Below are 13,831 nucleotides of genomic sequence, written 5' to 3' on the forward strand. Positions count from 1 at the left end.
AACAGGTTAAAAGGATTCTCACTGCACAGGAAATAAAACGTGCGGTAATAGCGTGGTCGAGGAAGAGGAATAAATGAGCAACAATTGGTTCTCTGCTCCAGATTTTTCTCAAAAATGTTTTTTTTTTTCCTGTTTTAATTGACTTATTCTTTGAACACTAATCCCAGCAAACTAAAAGTGGGTTTAGCGCCCAAAAGAAGAACAACATCTGCGTGTGCAGGGATCAACAGAGCAAACACATTGTGGGTCACTCACCTTTCCTTGAAGTCGAGGAAGATCTTCCCCAGGCCGCTTCCTCCAGTCACCATGCTCAGGTCGATGGCTCGCAGGAGGGCAGAGTGGACTTTTATTACATCCTGAGTGGACATCATAATACATATCACAACCCTTGTACAACTGTGCATCCTCTACACATAGTTTCTAACATAGAGAGAACCAGGGACTACTTTCAACAAATGAATGTCCATGTATTATAGTTGTATTATCAATATCATTTGTTGAACATTTCAATGTAGAAATTGTATAACATTAGATTGTTCAACAAAGACTGATGGTTTGTATGAATATTTTCAACATATCTTGAATTGTTGAGTCTCAACTACGAAGCTACCGTGTCAGAAAATGCTCATTATTATACATTATTTATAGGCAGACTAATGCTCCTTTAGGTGCTCACAGTTTGGTAATTGGTGCAATACTGAATCGTTGCTTTTGATTGCCTAGTCAATGGATTATTGATCAAGTTGTACAGCGAGAATTACAGCTCATGAGCCACTGCTCAAAGTTTTTCAGAGGGAAGGAAAATACATATTGTGTCCCCGCAGTGACGTCAAAATGAACATACGTAAGCGACAACACACGAAGCCATTCACGCAGCCACCCATACGCATATTGAATTATCCACTCGGTGAGCGAGACATTCAGACGTGCTGTACAGAAGTCATCTCCTTTGCTGGAGCGGGGACTCACCTCCAGATTGACAAAGATGGCCTCCATGTCCTGTGGACTCATGACCTGCTGCAACGGGATCATGTAATTCTGGAGAGAAACCAGAGACAAATTAGCGGAGAGCGTGAATATCAACTGATGACCACATATGGTACCCGTAGTTGTCTGTCTTTCATTTGAAAAAAGTTTATGGATGAAATACAATAAAGCTTTTAGCGGATCTGTTACATTCATTGCAGAAGATGGAGCCATTGTTGTTCACGGGGTGCCCGGGTTATTTGATTTTAGGATATTACACCGTATCTGCCGTCAGCTCACAGTGTGAGGCGCTTTCCCGATGCTGCACTTATGCTCGCAGAAGATAAACCTGCCTCCTGTTTCTCCCACATTGTTTTATGGTTGTCACATTCCATCATCATAAACAACAACAAATAGATCAACGGAGGAAGCAATGAAGAAATGAGGCTTTATTAACCCCAACTCAATTAAGCCTAACGAGTCCGCCGATCACGAGAGGGTTATTTATCCGCATTTTAGCTCCGCGCTGGGCCGGCGCGCCAAAACACAGGACGCACATTTTGTTTAATGAAATTAGCGGAGCGGGTGATTTGCGGCGCTCCATCAAATCGCGGGGTGGAATCTGTCAATGCGGAAAGTGATGTGTTAGCGGCGCCGCTCGCAACAATGGCTCGTTATCACGGCGAGAGAAGTTTACGGCTCTTTGCGGCACACATCACGCGCTGCTTTACGCGGAGGCACATCGAGCGTGCAGGGGCATCCGATGCCGCCGCAACTGCGATCGCTAACGAGCGACGTGCAGCAGTAAATCAGAAGGAAGTAAAGACACTGTGACGGGCGGGTGGAAAACACACCATTAGAACGTATTTGAGAAAATAACCTTCCTCTTGTGTTAGCTGTCTGTTAGCATGTCTTATGTTAGCTTTTGTGTTAGCATGTCTTGTGTTAACGGGTCAGTTTTGGCCCATGTCTTAAATCAGCGGTTAAATACACTAAAAATAATCATCTATCATCCAATGTGGTTACCTTGCTGGGCTTCCTTATCCATTAAAAATATTGTTGTATGTTTTAATATTTCTGGTGTGGGCCTCTGGGCCTTTTCTTCATCTGGAATCCCTTCGAAAAAACAACAACCTATCACGCAAATATTATTTTTATAATTTTATAACTGGGTTGAAACCGACCCTAACAACATAGGTCATCATTTGAACCAGAACATTTAATAATTTAGTGGGAACATTTTTGTTGTTGTTTCATTTCGTTGAAATAGAGATTCCTGACAAAGTCAAAAGCCTTAATGCAATAAACAAAACAATATCCAGGAAGGATGATGTAGAATTCTCATACAATTTTAGGTAACGTGTATTGTAGAAGTCATCTTTTCTTTTTGGGTTCGCTTGCTGGATACTGCGCTCACATACACCAACTACATATTCTCACGGCTGTGATGTGCGCGTCTCTTCCTAAAGCCCCAGGGGATCCGCCCGTCTCTTGCTGAGCCAATAATAAACCTATTGACCAGCTCCTGTGACATTTTCACCCTCCAATTATTGTGCCGATAGCTGACATTTCCATGCTGTGACCTGGTCCACAGGCCGGAGACACTAACAAAGAAGAACTCACAAAGGGGAACTCTAACACAGCATCGCATGTGCACCAACCTTCTCGATGTCCTCTAAAGTCTTGTAGTACTTTGCCTCCGTCTCCTGGATCTCCACTAAGCAGCAGTTCCTCTTGTCATCTTCTGTCATGCCCATTTTCTATGATGAGGTGAGGAAACATAATGAGTCAGGACAATTACACTGCGTGAGTCTGGATCATTCATTATCTTTTCACATGGTCCAGACCGACATTTGTTTCCTTGCGTGTACTGTTTACAGTTTTTAGGATGATTGTATGGATTGTCGTTCTTTTAGTGTGTGCGATGATTCCAGGGAATGCATGGTGTTCAAGATAATGCCTGTTTCACATTGATTATCTATCGAAATTTGTGGCGTGGAAACTTTTTATATTTTAGTCATTTTGCCAATTGTAAGTAATGTTATTTAGTTTTTTGTTTTTTTTACCATTGCAGGCGATCAATGGTCTCTATTCTTTTCTATTGCTTGAGTTGTGTATTCGATCAAATTGCATTATCTGTGTGAGATAATGCAGTGCCGACTTCTCCTAATCAATTTACCACTTAACCATAATGCAACACTGACAACAACGAATGAGGCCTTGATGTTGACTGTGATGGATCACACAACTCAAGCTGGTTTCTGGAGTCTGTTCTACTTTATTTCAACAGCATAATCTATTCACAATCAATTCTGCTTTCCAGGGAGTCCAGGGCAAAACCCCCAAAAAATTGATTGGATTTGCTAATTGATTCTCATACAGTCTACAAATGGATGGGACACAATAGAAAAAAAATGCATTTAAAATCTAAAGCGGTTAACAATATGCACAATTAGTGAGCTACAGCGCTGTCCTCCAGCTTTGACAGTTCTCTACAAGCGTAGATGACTGCAGTTTGCTGGCGGGGAGCAAAGTGAGGCGGTGATGACAATGACTGGTGAGGAAAAGGAGGCACATGAGCTTTTCTGTGTAACTGTATGTGTGTGTGACTGAAGGAGGGACATGTATGTATGCATATGCAGATGAATAGGTAGTTTGTTTCAAGTCATAGCCATGAAAGTGAGCGTATTTTGAGTGGTATGGCGTATGAACATGAATATCGTATATATACATATATATATATATATATATATATATATATATATATATATATATATATATATATATATATATATATATATATATATATATATATAAGTGTACTTATTTAAATGCAAACCCAGATTTTTTCTTCCCTGAGCCTAACCAAGAGGTTTTGTTGTAAGTAAACATACATCGGAAGTTTATTTTGAGAGCGAAATGTATGCATGTAATGAGAGAAATATTGACACGATGCCTCTCTGTCCGTAACTTGCTTGAGGGAGAACGTTGAAGAGAGAAAGGCTTCATTTCTATCGCGATGTTCTATGTTGTGGGTGTCATTTCATTTGAGCAGGCCTGACTGTGGCGTTACAAAGCCACCTGGAACAGATTTGGCTGTTGATAACCAGTGCAGATAACACAACAACTGGGACTGCTCGCAATTTAGACACGCAAGCCTCGTCAAGGCCTCAATCCAGAATGTAATCAACCAATCAGAGGCAGGGCTCAAAGCCAGCAGGACGACGTTTATTTGTCTCGTGCTTTGGATGAAGCAGCTGCTTGTCCACGCTGATGTCAGTTAACACTGCAGTCACCGAGCTGAAGTCACACTTTGGACCGGATGGGGTCGCCTTCACCCCCGCAGGCACGGGTCAATAATCTAACTGGCAGCCCATTTTCTCTTGGGAAGCTATCAGTTTGTTTCAAATGAAGTGGTGGAGGGAGTTAGCTGACAGGGTGAGGTGAGTCACAAGCACAGCGGCACTCACCTGCATGTATCTGATCTGCAGCATGGGAAGGGCAAAGCAGCACAAGTCAGAAGTCAAATTAATCACCAGTTGTGTCAGAGCTCTGAGCGCGTTTAGAGATATGACATCATGCAAACACAAAGGTATGCCTTCCTCCAAGCAGCGTCTGCGTTTCCTCTTTTCAGCACTATTAGTTTGTTGCAAGGACCTGAGTCTAAGGTGACTTAGCACATGCAACCTTTCAGTCATAGACCTTCAGTAAGCAGCAAATTAAACATGTGAGACAATTACATCATCGATAATTTCTTAAAAAAGAAGAAAAAAAAGAACGGAAATTGCGACGCAGTGTCCTCACCATGGGTTGTCGTACTTCCACCTTAATGATGTCCTCATAGATGTCATCCCCATCGTCCTCACACGGCACACAGTCGTAGATGTCATCCTCACCCAGGTCATGCTCACTGGGGGGGAAAACACAAGCACACAAGTTGGATGAACAACTTAACTCACAGGATGGATCCTTTTACTGCGCCCCCTAAAAAAAAAGAAGCCTCCTATGTCCACTTTAAGCTGCTCTGACAGCAGAGAGGCACCCAGCAGTCACACCGGTACGAGCTCATTACCTCTCCCGGGCCCTGCCTTTGAGAGCGATATCGGTGTTTTCCGGGCAAGTGCACACAGCGAACGATGTTCACAAACCTCCACTGAGTAGCTCTATTGAGTGGCATTTCCCTTTAATGTGCTTATGCCGCTTTGGCACCCAGCTAGCTAACCTTTAATTAGGCAAGTAGCCAGCCGAGCACAGGCAGTCGCGATGGAGAGGAGAGCCTTTTGGGAAAGGCCCTGATGCTCGGGGAGCCCACACTGCATCTGCCTTTGTCCCGGAAAAAGCAATTATTGTTTGGGGGAAACTTACCGAGGCAGTGGACAAGCCTCGGCAGGAATACGCTTTGGCAACGCGCCCGTATCGATGTAGTTAATAACCACGGGAGCTTTAGCTCGCCGAAACGGGGAAATAAATGATTAAGTAATGTGAATAAATAGAAGTAGTCGGAGTTGCCTGCTAAATAATGGAGGACCCGGGTTCTGGCTTGCTTCTTTAAAATAAAATCCATTCACCTCCAATGTACTGAGGAGGACGCCGGATGACACTCACAAGTCATGTCGCCATGAATTCAGAGCATCACAATTTCAGCCCCGTACATGTTTTACTTATATGATCACATTTGGGATATGTTGGCATCATTAAAAGTATATGCACAATTGTCTAGAAGAAGTTATTGTTTGCATTGATGTGGTGTACAAACAAATGTGAATGGATTGGACACAGCCACAGGAGCAACTTGGGGTTAAGTGTCTTGCCCAAGGACACATCGACATGGGCTAGCAGAGCCGGGGATCGAACCGCCGATCCCGTGATCGAAGGACGCCCCTGCTCACCACTGAGAGACAGTCGCCCATTGTTTATGATACGGAAGACGTAAAGACGTCTCACGCAGGCTCTGGACATCCATGAAACATCGCTTTCTATGATTTTGAAGCAGATTCCTGGACGTTAACTCAATGGACACGAACACGGAGAACCTGTACGTGATAGATGCTCTGATTTGGGTTTATTTGACTGTAGCAGCAGCAGTCAGACACAAGAGTCTAAAAGAGAGGAGGGAGTGATTTTGATTGGCAGGTCAAAACAACATGTCAAGCTACAATAACTACAACTTCCTGTTGTTTTAAGAACACCGCCACACACTTGTCCTTACACCTTTTTTTTTTTGGTATTTTGGGGGAATGAATAAATGCATTCATAATATGAATCCTCATTTACTGTAGATGTTCTTCATATTCTCGCACATCCCAGTCTGTGAGAAAAGATGAGAACACGGGATTCTCCTCTTGACAGGATAGAGCGAATCAGATGTTAGGACGATGCAAAACAAAATTGTGATGATAACCTGTTTGTGGGGCAGTTGTTCTGTTGCCAAACTCACTGCTTTTTCAACTGCACCGCTTATTCCTTGTGATCAATCAGTACATAAATTGTAGAGAACGACAGGAGTTGTCAAACTGAATTCTTCCGGAGGCTGCACCGGGCATCCAACATGGTTCCAGCTTGGCGAGTGGCCAAATATCCTTTGAGCGTGACATTTCATTTACCAGCTCCGGGGCTGCGGTCGTGTGCTCTGACATGGCCCGAGTGGGGGCGAGCGAAGACAGGATATCCCTTCTTGAATGAACCGTGCCTCCTCCAGATGCATGTGTATGGGATCACCTTTGCCGCCTCATTTGCACAACGGGCCCGCTCCCACAAACATGTCACTTGGACGTCTCTGAAATGGGATATTTTGTCAGGATTCTGCAAGCTTTATTGATTCATGAATATTCTAAAACCAGATTTACGGGCGAGTTTGAAAAAAAAAAAATCTTAAAGATACAGGTTATTGGGTTTCCTCCACTATGACCTTCTAAATCCGCCATCATTGTCAGAATATCCCTCCTCCCACGGCCCGTGTGAATACAGGCCAAAAATCAGAGAAGATAAGTCATTCAAACATTCAGCTGCTCACGCTAACGCAGGGGGTGTTTGATGTTTTAATTGAGGTGGCCTGGTTCACTGTCTGCTGCTTCTTCTGCTCTCCGTTAAGTTAGAGCGGCTCATGTCGAACACAGAGAAGGCTGCGTGGGAGGCCCACGCTGCCCCACCAGCGTCTCCTCTCTGAACTCTGAGATAAGAGAAAGGCTCCTCGGTGACTGATGTGTTGCACGGCAGGGAAGCTCACCAAAAAGGAAGACGTTGTACTTTACGCTCCGCTCTAATCCCGCGGAGACCGCAGCGTAAGATGGAGGTCTAATGCGGTGGTATGAACATGACCTCTGCAAAGATCTGAGAGGAGCAGGATCTCTGCAGGTTCTACAGCAAGGGGGAGGAGCTGGGAGGGCTCTTTTTTTTTTAAAAATAAAAAGCTGTAATTACTGTAAGAATAGAACAATATCAATAATGTAATTTGATTTTTTTTGGTTTTGTTCATTTCCTTTATCCCCAGCTATTGATCCTGCACTTGTCAAAGGGTAAATATTCCATTGATTAGAGATGATGACTTGATTTCGATTGTCTATATTTCCTAATCCCCAAATCTCTCTGATATTGATATACAATGTACAATGTTTTTTTTTATTACATTTTAGGCGACTGGATCACATTTCTGCCATTTGCCTGGATTCAGTTTGAATGCATTGTCTATTTTCATTTTCCCAAATACTAACCAGAGGGAATATCAGTCTCGAGACTCCTCCAGATTTCTAATTGGTATCGTCTTTAACAAACGTCTTAATCGACTGGCTTTTTACAGTCACTATGCATCCAGCCTCAGGTTAAATAACTATAATGAACCCCACACCAAGTTCTTACTGTAGTAACGTCAACGACTAATCAGCAAGTAATGAAACCCAGTTAATTCCAGTTAATACTGGGTTTTATAGAACCTGCTAATTGTGGCTTACTTCTCACCTCTTCAATGGGCTGTTGGAGCGTTAGGATACGATCTTGGAGCTTGTGGCGGTGAGGTCAATCTGAGGGTAAGAACTATGTGTTCATTCTATTTCGTTTTATCCTATTTTACTGTATCTTTTTTTTTTAAGTACTACTAAGTAATACCTTTAAGACATTCACAGGTAATGTACAATTACTTGGGGACAAAAGGTCAGTTTGTCCTTTCGATTTTTAGCTCAAGGTTAGGATAAAGTAAAGATACATGGTTGGAGTTTAGACATGTAGTATTAATGCTTAAGGTTAATGTTTCGAGGTGTTTTTGCCAGTGTACATCTGCCGCACCGGAACTATAAATATATATATATAACATTAAATGTTCCATTACTTTGTCTCTTGGACATAATACATCATTTTAATACACTGTGTGTGTGTGTGTGTGTGTGTGTGTGTGTGTGTGTGTGTGTGTGTGTGTGTGTGTGTGTGCTTTTACATTGTGCATGCATCACAATGCAGCAGTGAAAAAGAAAAAAAGGGGAGAAAAGTCCAGAGGACTCATGAATTAGGTCAGATTTTCTGTCTGATGAAGCAGTGACAGAGCAGAGGGTGTCCATGGCGTCTGCACGCAATCGGCTCCCAGGCCTCAATGACAGAGTTACATCAGTGGAGAGGAGGGACGGAGTCCGACTCTCCACATCAGAGCTACTGAGCGTTGGGGCCCAAAGGCGGTTTTATAATTTAAACATATTCTGTTTTTCAAAGTGTTCTTTTTATTCGATTTGTATTATTCAGTCTGCATCAGGGCTTGAGACATCAGGATGCTGCATCTATACAGCTGATAAGACTGGAACAAAACACACCTCAAAACGTCTCACGTGTAAGGCCCCTGGAGGCTCCATACCTCACTTCACTAACATGGTGGATGAAATGCACACTAAGCATTAAAATCGTTAGGGCTTATATCCTCAGGAGCAGAAATTCCCAATAAATTCTTCAGCATTAGATTTTGATATTCTGTATGACCAACCTACCCACTAGGGCGAGTTGGCGTTATAATAAAATGCTGAAGATGTGGGATATTTTTGTTCAGATGTGTATATATCAGTCTATCTGTTACTGGTTGAGAGTAAATGAAGATGACACACATCAAAAATGAAAAGGTTTCAGGTCTGCCTCGAAAAAAAAAAACACTTTCAGGATGATTATTTCTTTGAAATGATGGCGCTGCAAGGTCTAACTCTAACCCAACTCATAGCACAATGTGTGAAAATGTAATATGTGAACGTTCTTTCTGCAAAGGTTGACTTTGATAAAGTAAAGCAGACCAAAGTTAGAGAGGGTTTAGTACAGAGAACATTCAGGCGAGGTCTTTCAAAATTTGCATTGGGGCACATCTGTGACATTTGAATTTTCTTTTGTACCAAACCATATGTTTCACTTGCAGGGTGTTCAATGCATCCAATACAGCAGTCTGGGGCTTTCTTTCATAAAACAAGCTATGATTTACAGTTTCATACATCTAATGCATGGCTACCTTGTGATTGACTGGTTTGTGTTTTTGTCTTACGACTTTAACCCTTTCACAGTGGGTTTTTAATTCATGAAAGCTAATTAAAACCTTTTTGTTCACTTTGTTCTTAATCACCATTCGATTGTACCGAGGTCTACCCTCGAGTGTCACTTCTGGTTGCAAAAACACAAGATGGCCACAGCAAAAGACCAAAATGACAGTGACCAAAATGCCGATCTCGACACTTCAAAACGGCCATCCAGAAACAAACGGGTGACATCAATGTGACTGTGTCCACTTCTTAGAGATAGTTCATGGTTCTAACTGGCCATCTGTATCGCTGAAACATAGTTACATATGAGTGCGGCCATGTGGTAAGATAAAGTTGAATTCAAAGCGCGTGGGACTTAATACCTTGCAGTAAATGGTACCGACTGAGTTCCATTCATTTCCAAGCTATTGACTTTTCATGCCTACCTGCCCAAGGGATTAATGGAGCAAAACAAACTGCAAAAGAGTGACACAAAGGGCTTGTGACACTGTTTGCTTTGGAATGGAAATCTATGTCTGCCTTTCACAGAGGAAAAAGTCCCCTGGCGGCTGTGTCCGATCCACCCCCATTTCATGCTTTGTCAACTCGGGGATGGAGTCATTCCAGACAGGCCGAGCTCGGAGTTAAACGACACCAAGACTCGACATCAGAAAGCCAGAGGAAGGACGCGTGGATCAGGTTTACCACATTAACCCAGGAGACCTCAATTAGGTAGAGGATAGCTTCTACCTGACTCAAAAACACCGGCGAACAGATGTGGTGCGGCGGAAATCAAGCCAGGAGCACGCCTCACAAATACACACACAGCTACGCCCATCATGGACTCTCAGTGCCTTTCATTTACAGCTGGGATTTCCAAGTGAGCTGATACATCACAGCCCAGAGCCTCAATTCACCTCGTCTGACATGAGTTCTTCTGACTTGATATCGTAACTATGGAAATCATCCAGCGAGGAAAGTGACCTCTGTTGAATCTTCAAACTTGACACACGGTCAACCGCAAACATTCTCCGAAAGGCCGAGTCGCTGGCTAAAGAGCAACCATCTTTAAAAGCCTGAGATAGCCATCAAACCAGTCACACCATTAAACACAGAGATGGATACATCAGTCACCATTACATTAGTGAGTCGTGAACCTCCAGCTCTCCTCAGAGACCTCCACCAGTCCACCAGCTCCAGTCTTTTGGCCGCTCCAGATTAAAATGAAAGGTCGATCGATCTTTTGCTGCTGGAACCGTCTTCCATTTAACGTTTGGTCTGCTGGCATCAACTCCGTTTTTAAATCTCACCCCAAAATCAATTTTTATGGATCGCTTTCCATTGCACTTAGTATCCTCCGTCGTCCCACCACTGAACTTAATGTTGCCATTTTATTGATTTTTATTGTTTGCCATTAAATTGCTATTCCGCCAGGATTCGTTTTCTCACACTAAATATTTTCAGTGACAATATTGCTGTGTTATTCCTTACATCCCGTTATTTTTATGATCCCACATGGGCTGCCCGTTATTATTTTCTTCCTCTGAGATGCACTGCATCCATACAAAATGACTATTATTACTGCGGTAAAATCACCCTCGTCCGCTCGCTCACTCGGTTCCGTCATGCTTCACTGTAAATTATGCATGCATCAATATTTCAGGCTAATTAATAAGTCTTTCAGAGCACGGTTATTGCTAGCGTGGCCTATGTGCTAAGTGTGTCCAACTATATTAGGTGCAGGACCTTCTGATGAATCAATTATGTGTCTGTCCGTTGATGAAACTAAATGCATACATGGTCTTTGTAAAAGGTCAAGAGCAGCCAGGCTGCTGCGCCGCATGATTAATTAAATGAGACTCGGCCCTCTGCACCTACAGGCGACACAAAGAGCACAGTGGTACAACCCCATTGACCATTCCAGGAAAAAAAAAACTAACACAATAGAAATGAACTCAAGCTCAATGAAGGTGCTTTCATGCGGCCAAAACCAATTGGGAAGCGCCCGAAATGTGCATTTTTCGAATGGCCTCTCACTTGATTCATTCCCTTTTTAAAGTTCATGCTTTTGGAGGGAGATTTGTTTTTCCCTGTCTTCTCTTTATTGTACAGAGGAGGGAGAGGAGGAAAAGAAACGGTGTAAACATGAGTTTAAAGCTTCAATCTCTAGTTTCAAGTCTCCTTCAATACAGCATGATGTTCATTTCGTAAATGATCCCATTCAGGGTGACATAGAGCATGAAGCAGGTTACGCTTTAAGGCGGGGCTACCTGGTGAATGACAGGACTCAACCACGGCGTTGTCGGGTCTGGTCGTTTTTTCGTCTTAGAACGTAAACCCTTTCATTTTCCTCTGCTCAACCCTTTTGTATCACTTTCCATTGTAATCAGGATGGCGATGGCCAAAAAGCAAGATGTTGAGGTGAAAACCCATGCATGGAAAAGGGAGATCTTGCGTGTTTAAAGACATAACCACCAGCTATAGAAATAACACAGTTTATTACAAACTCAAATTCATGCTCATTGGCTTTACTGGTGCACTCCGGTACCATGCACTCACTTCTGCTATTTATTAGCCCATTTAAATAACTTGTAGTATGCGGGTGACATTTATTTATGATGGATGAAGGAACTTAGTCTCTTTGATATTTCCTGATGCATTTAGGGACATGTCAGGAAATACAGCCGAGTCTGACTCCCACTCTTTTACGAGCACATTTACACCCCTGCTTTTTTGTATACATGAAATCTTTTAATCAAAATGGTATAAGTAGTTCCTCTAATCTCTACACGGTCATAGTTTGTGCAGGATTTAGTTTGGTTTTCCAGGTAAGGAGCTGTGCTCCACGCTAGCAGGGCTGAAGGCTTGGCTGAGATGCACTCTAATCCAGCATTAGCCTGCCTGGCTGGCACCCATCTCCTCCAGCAAGAGCACATTCCTCATCTCCTGGAGAACACCACCATCCAGTATTCAGCGGGCAAACAGCTACAACCCGCATGGTCTCCTTTCTATCCCCCTCTCTCATGCCGCCTATCTTTCTGTGATGAATGACACCCATCTCAGAACAGGAGACTAATTATTCTCCATTAATCTGTGTTGAGCAGCTGCTGTCACCGCTGGAACCTCTGCAGACTCCAAAACCTCGACTTTTCTCTTTTTCACACTCAGCAAAGCCCCCGCACACACAGGCACGCATACATATACACACACACACAAACACACGCACACACACACACACACACCAAAGTCTGTATGATTCTAGCAATACAATATGGATGGATCATATACTTTAGTGTGTGTGTGTGTGTATTTGCTGTGCAGTGAATACTTACTCTGCCAGCTCTTCAAGGCTCCGGTACACGTCATCTTCATTCAGAGCTGTATCCTCTGATGGAAAGGGCCTGACACACACACACACACACACACACACACACACACACACACACACGCACACACACACACGCACACACAGATGGGAAAAGAGAGAGTAGAACATTAGTACACACACACCACAGTATCCACAGGTAGAAAAATAAGCAGTGAGAGAACGGCGTGTTGGCTCTGCCGGGTTGTCACCGTGAGCTCCGTCACGTCGGCAGCAGGATGGACGCAGCTGAGCAGCCCATCAGTCACACGGCGACATCGTCAAAACACATCAGCACGCTGCTTGCTGTCAGATGAGAAAAAAACTGCCATCTTCACACAGACAACTTTCACAGGAAGTCAGAAGGGAACTTTTTTTTTTTCTCAGAGGGATGGCCAGGTGTCTTGTAAATCCTCTCGAGGTGTTTGTGCAGCTTTCAAGGACCCTCAGGGACAAAACAGAGCAATATACAGTATATATACTGTATCTATACAGTATATATACTGTATATATATATACAGAGAGAGTGAGAGAGAGAGAAGGCCTCTTTTTTTTCTCACAGCAAACGTGAGCGTATGGACCCTCTGCATCCTCTTTTAGCTTTGTTGTAAAACCCGTCGCTTGTGCTCATGCTGCACGCGGCACGAGCATGAATAAAAGCCTTCCCGTCGGCTCGTCGTACAATAATCTGGATGATTCCTCTCGGCTCTCTTCCTCATTTCTTATCCCTGCCCACGCGGCGTCAACAAACACAATCATCCCCCTGGGAAGTGGCAGAGCATAAAAACAAATGACTCATCAATTAGCTCATTAAACAGAGTGGACTTATTCCGTATGTTTTTTTTTTTGTTTTTTTTTAAGATATCGGCTTCCTGCGAACATCATTGTGAAGTGTGCGTGATTAGAGCTCGTTTGGCCGACCGGGTTGATGGTGTGCTTCTTCTTCTTCTTTTCACAGGAGCTGATTGCAACAAATTGTAGCCCATTAACTTAATGTCGCACACAATTGAAGCTCATTAAAATCAGT

The 13,831-nt window shown here is 43.3% G+C and overlaps 1 protein-coding gene across 11 annotated transcripts in view; it reads right to left on the reverse strand.

The window, feature by feature from the left end:
- Positions 1–13,831, reverse strand: part of vav2 (vav 2 guanine nucleotide exchange factor) — a 175,438-nt gene that overhangs the window by 30,921 nt on the left and 130,686 nt on the right. For 7 of the 11 annotated variants that reach the window (XM_068573981.1, XM_068573985.1, XM_068573977.1 and 4 more), the window contains exons 4-9: positions 12,773–12,841; positions 4,771–4,876; positions 4,437–4,451; positions 2,628–2,726; positions 970–1,038; positions 256–356 (exon numbers count right to left, since the gene is read on the reverse strand). In XM_068573981.1, coding sequence (XP_068430082.1) covers positions 256–356; positions 970–1,038; positions 2,628–2,726; positions 4,437–4,451; positions 4,771–4,876; positions 12,773–12,841 — 459 coding nt within the window. The remainder of the gene's footprint in view (positions 1–255; positions 357–969; positions 1,039–2,627; positions 2,727–4,436; positions 4,452–4,770; positions 4,877–12,772; positions 12,842–13,831) is intronic. The other 4 variants (XM_068573987.1, XM_068573986.1, XM_068573983.1 and 1 more) reach the window with 1 other exon arrangement.

The sequence above is a fragment of the Clinocottus analis genome, unplaced genomic scaffold, assembly GCF_023055335.1.
Source record: "Clinocottus analis isolate CAN_PGR_092001 unplaced genomic scaffold, fCliAna1.0.p SCAF_13, whole genome shotgun sequence".
In the NCBI taxonomy this organism is placed as follows: domain Eukaryota; kingdom Metazoa; phylum Chordata; class Actinopteri; order Perciformes; family Cottidae; genus Clinocottus; species Clinocottus analis.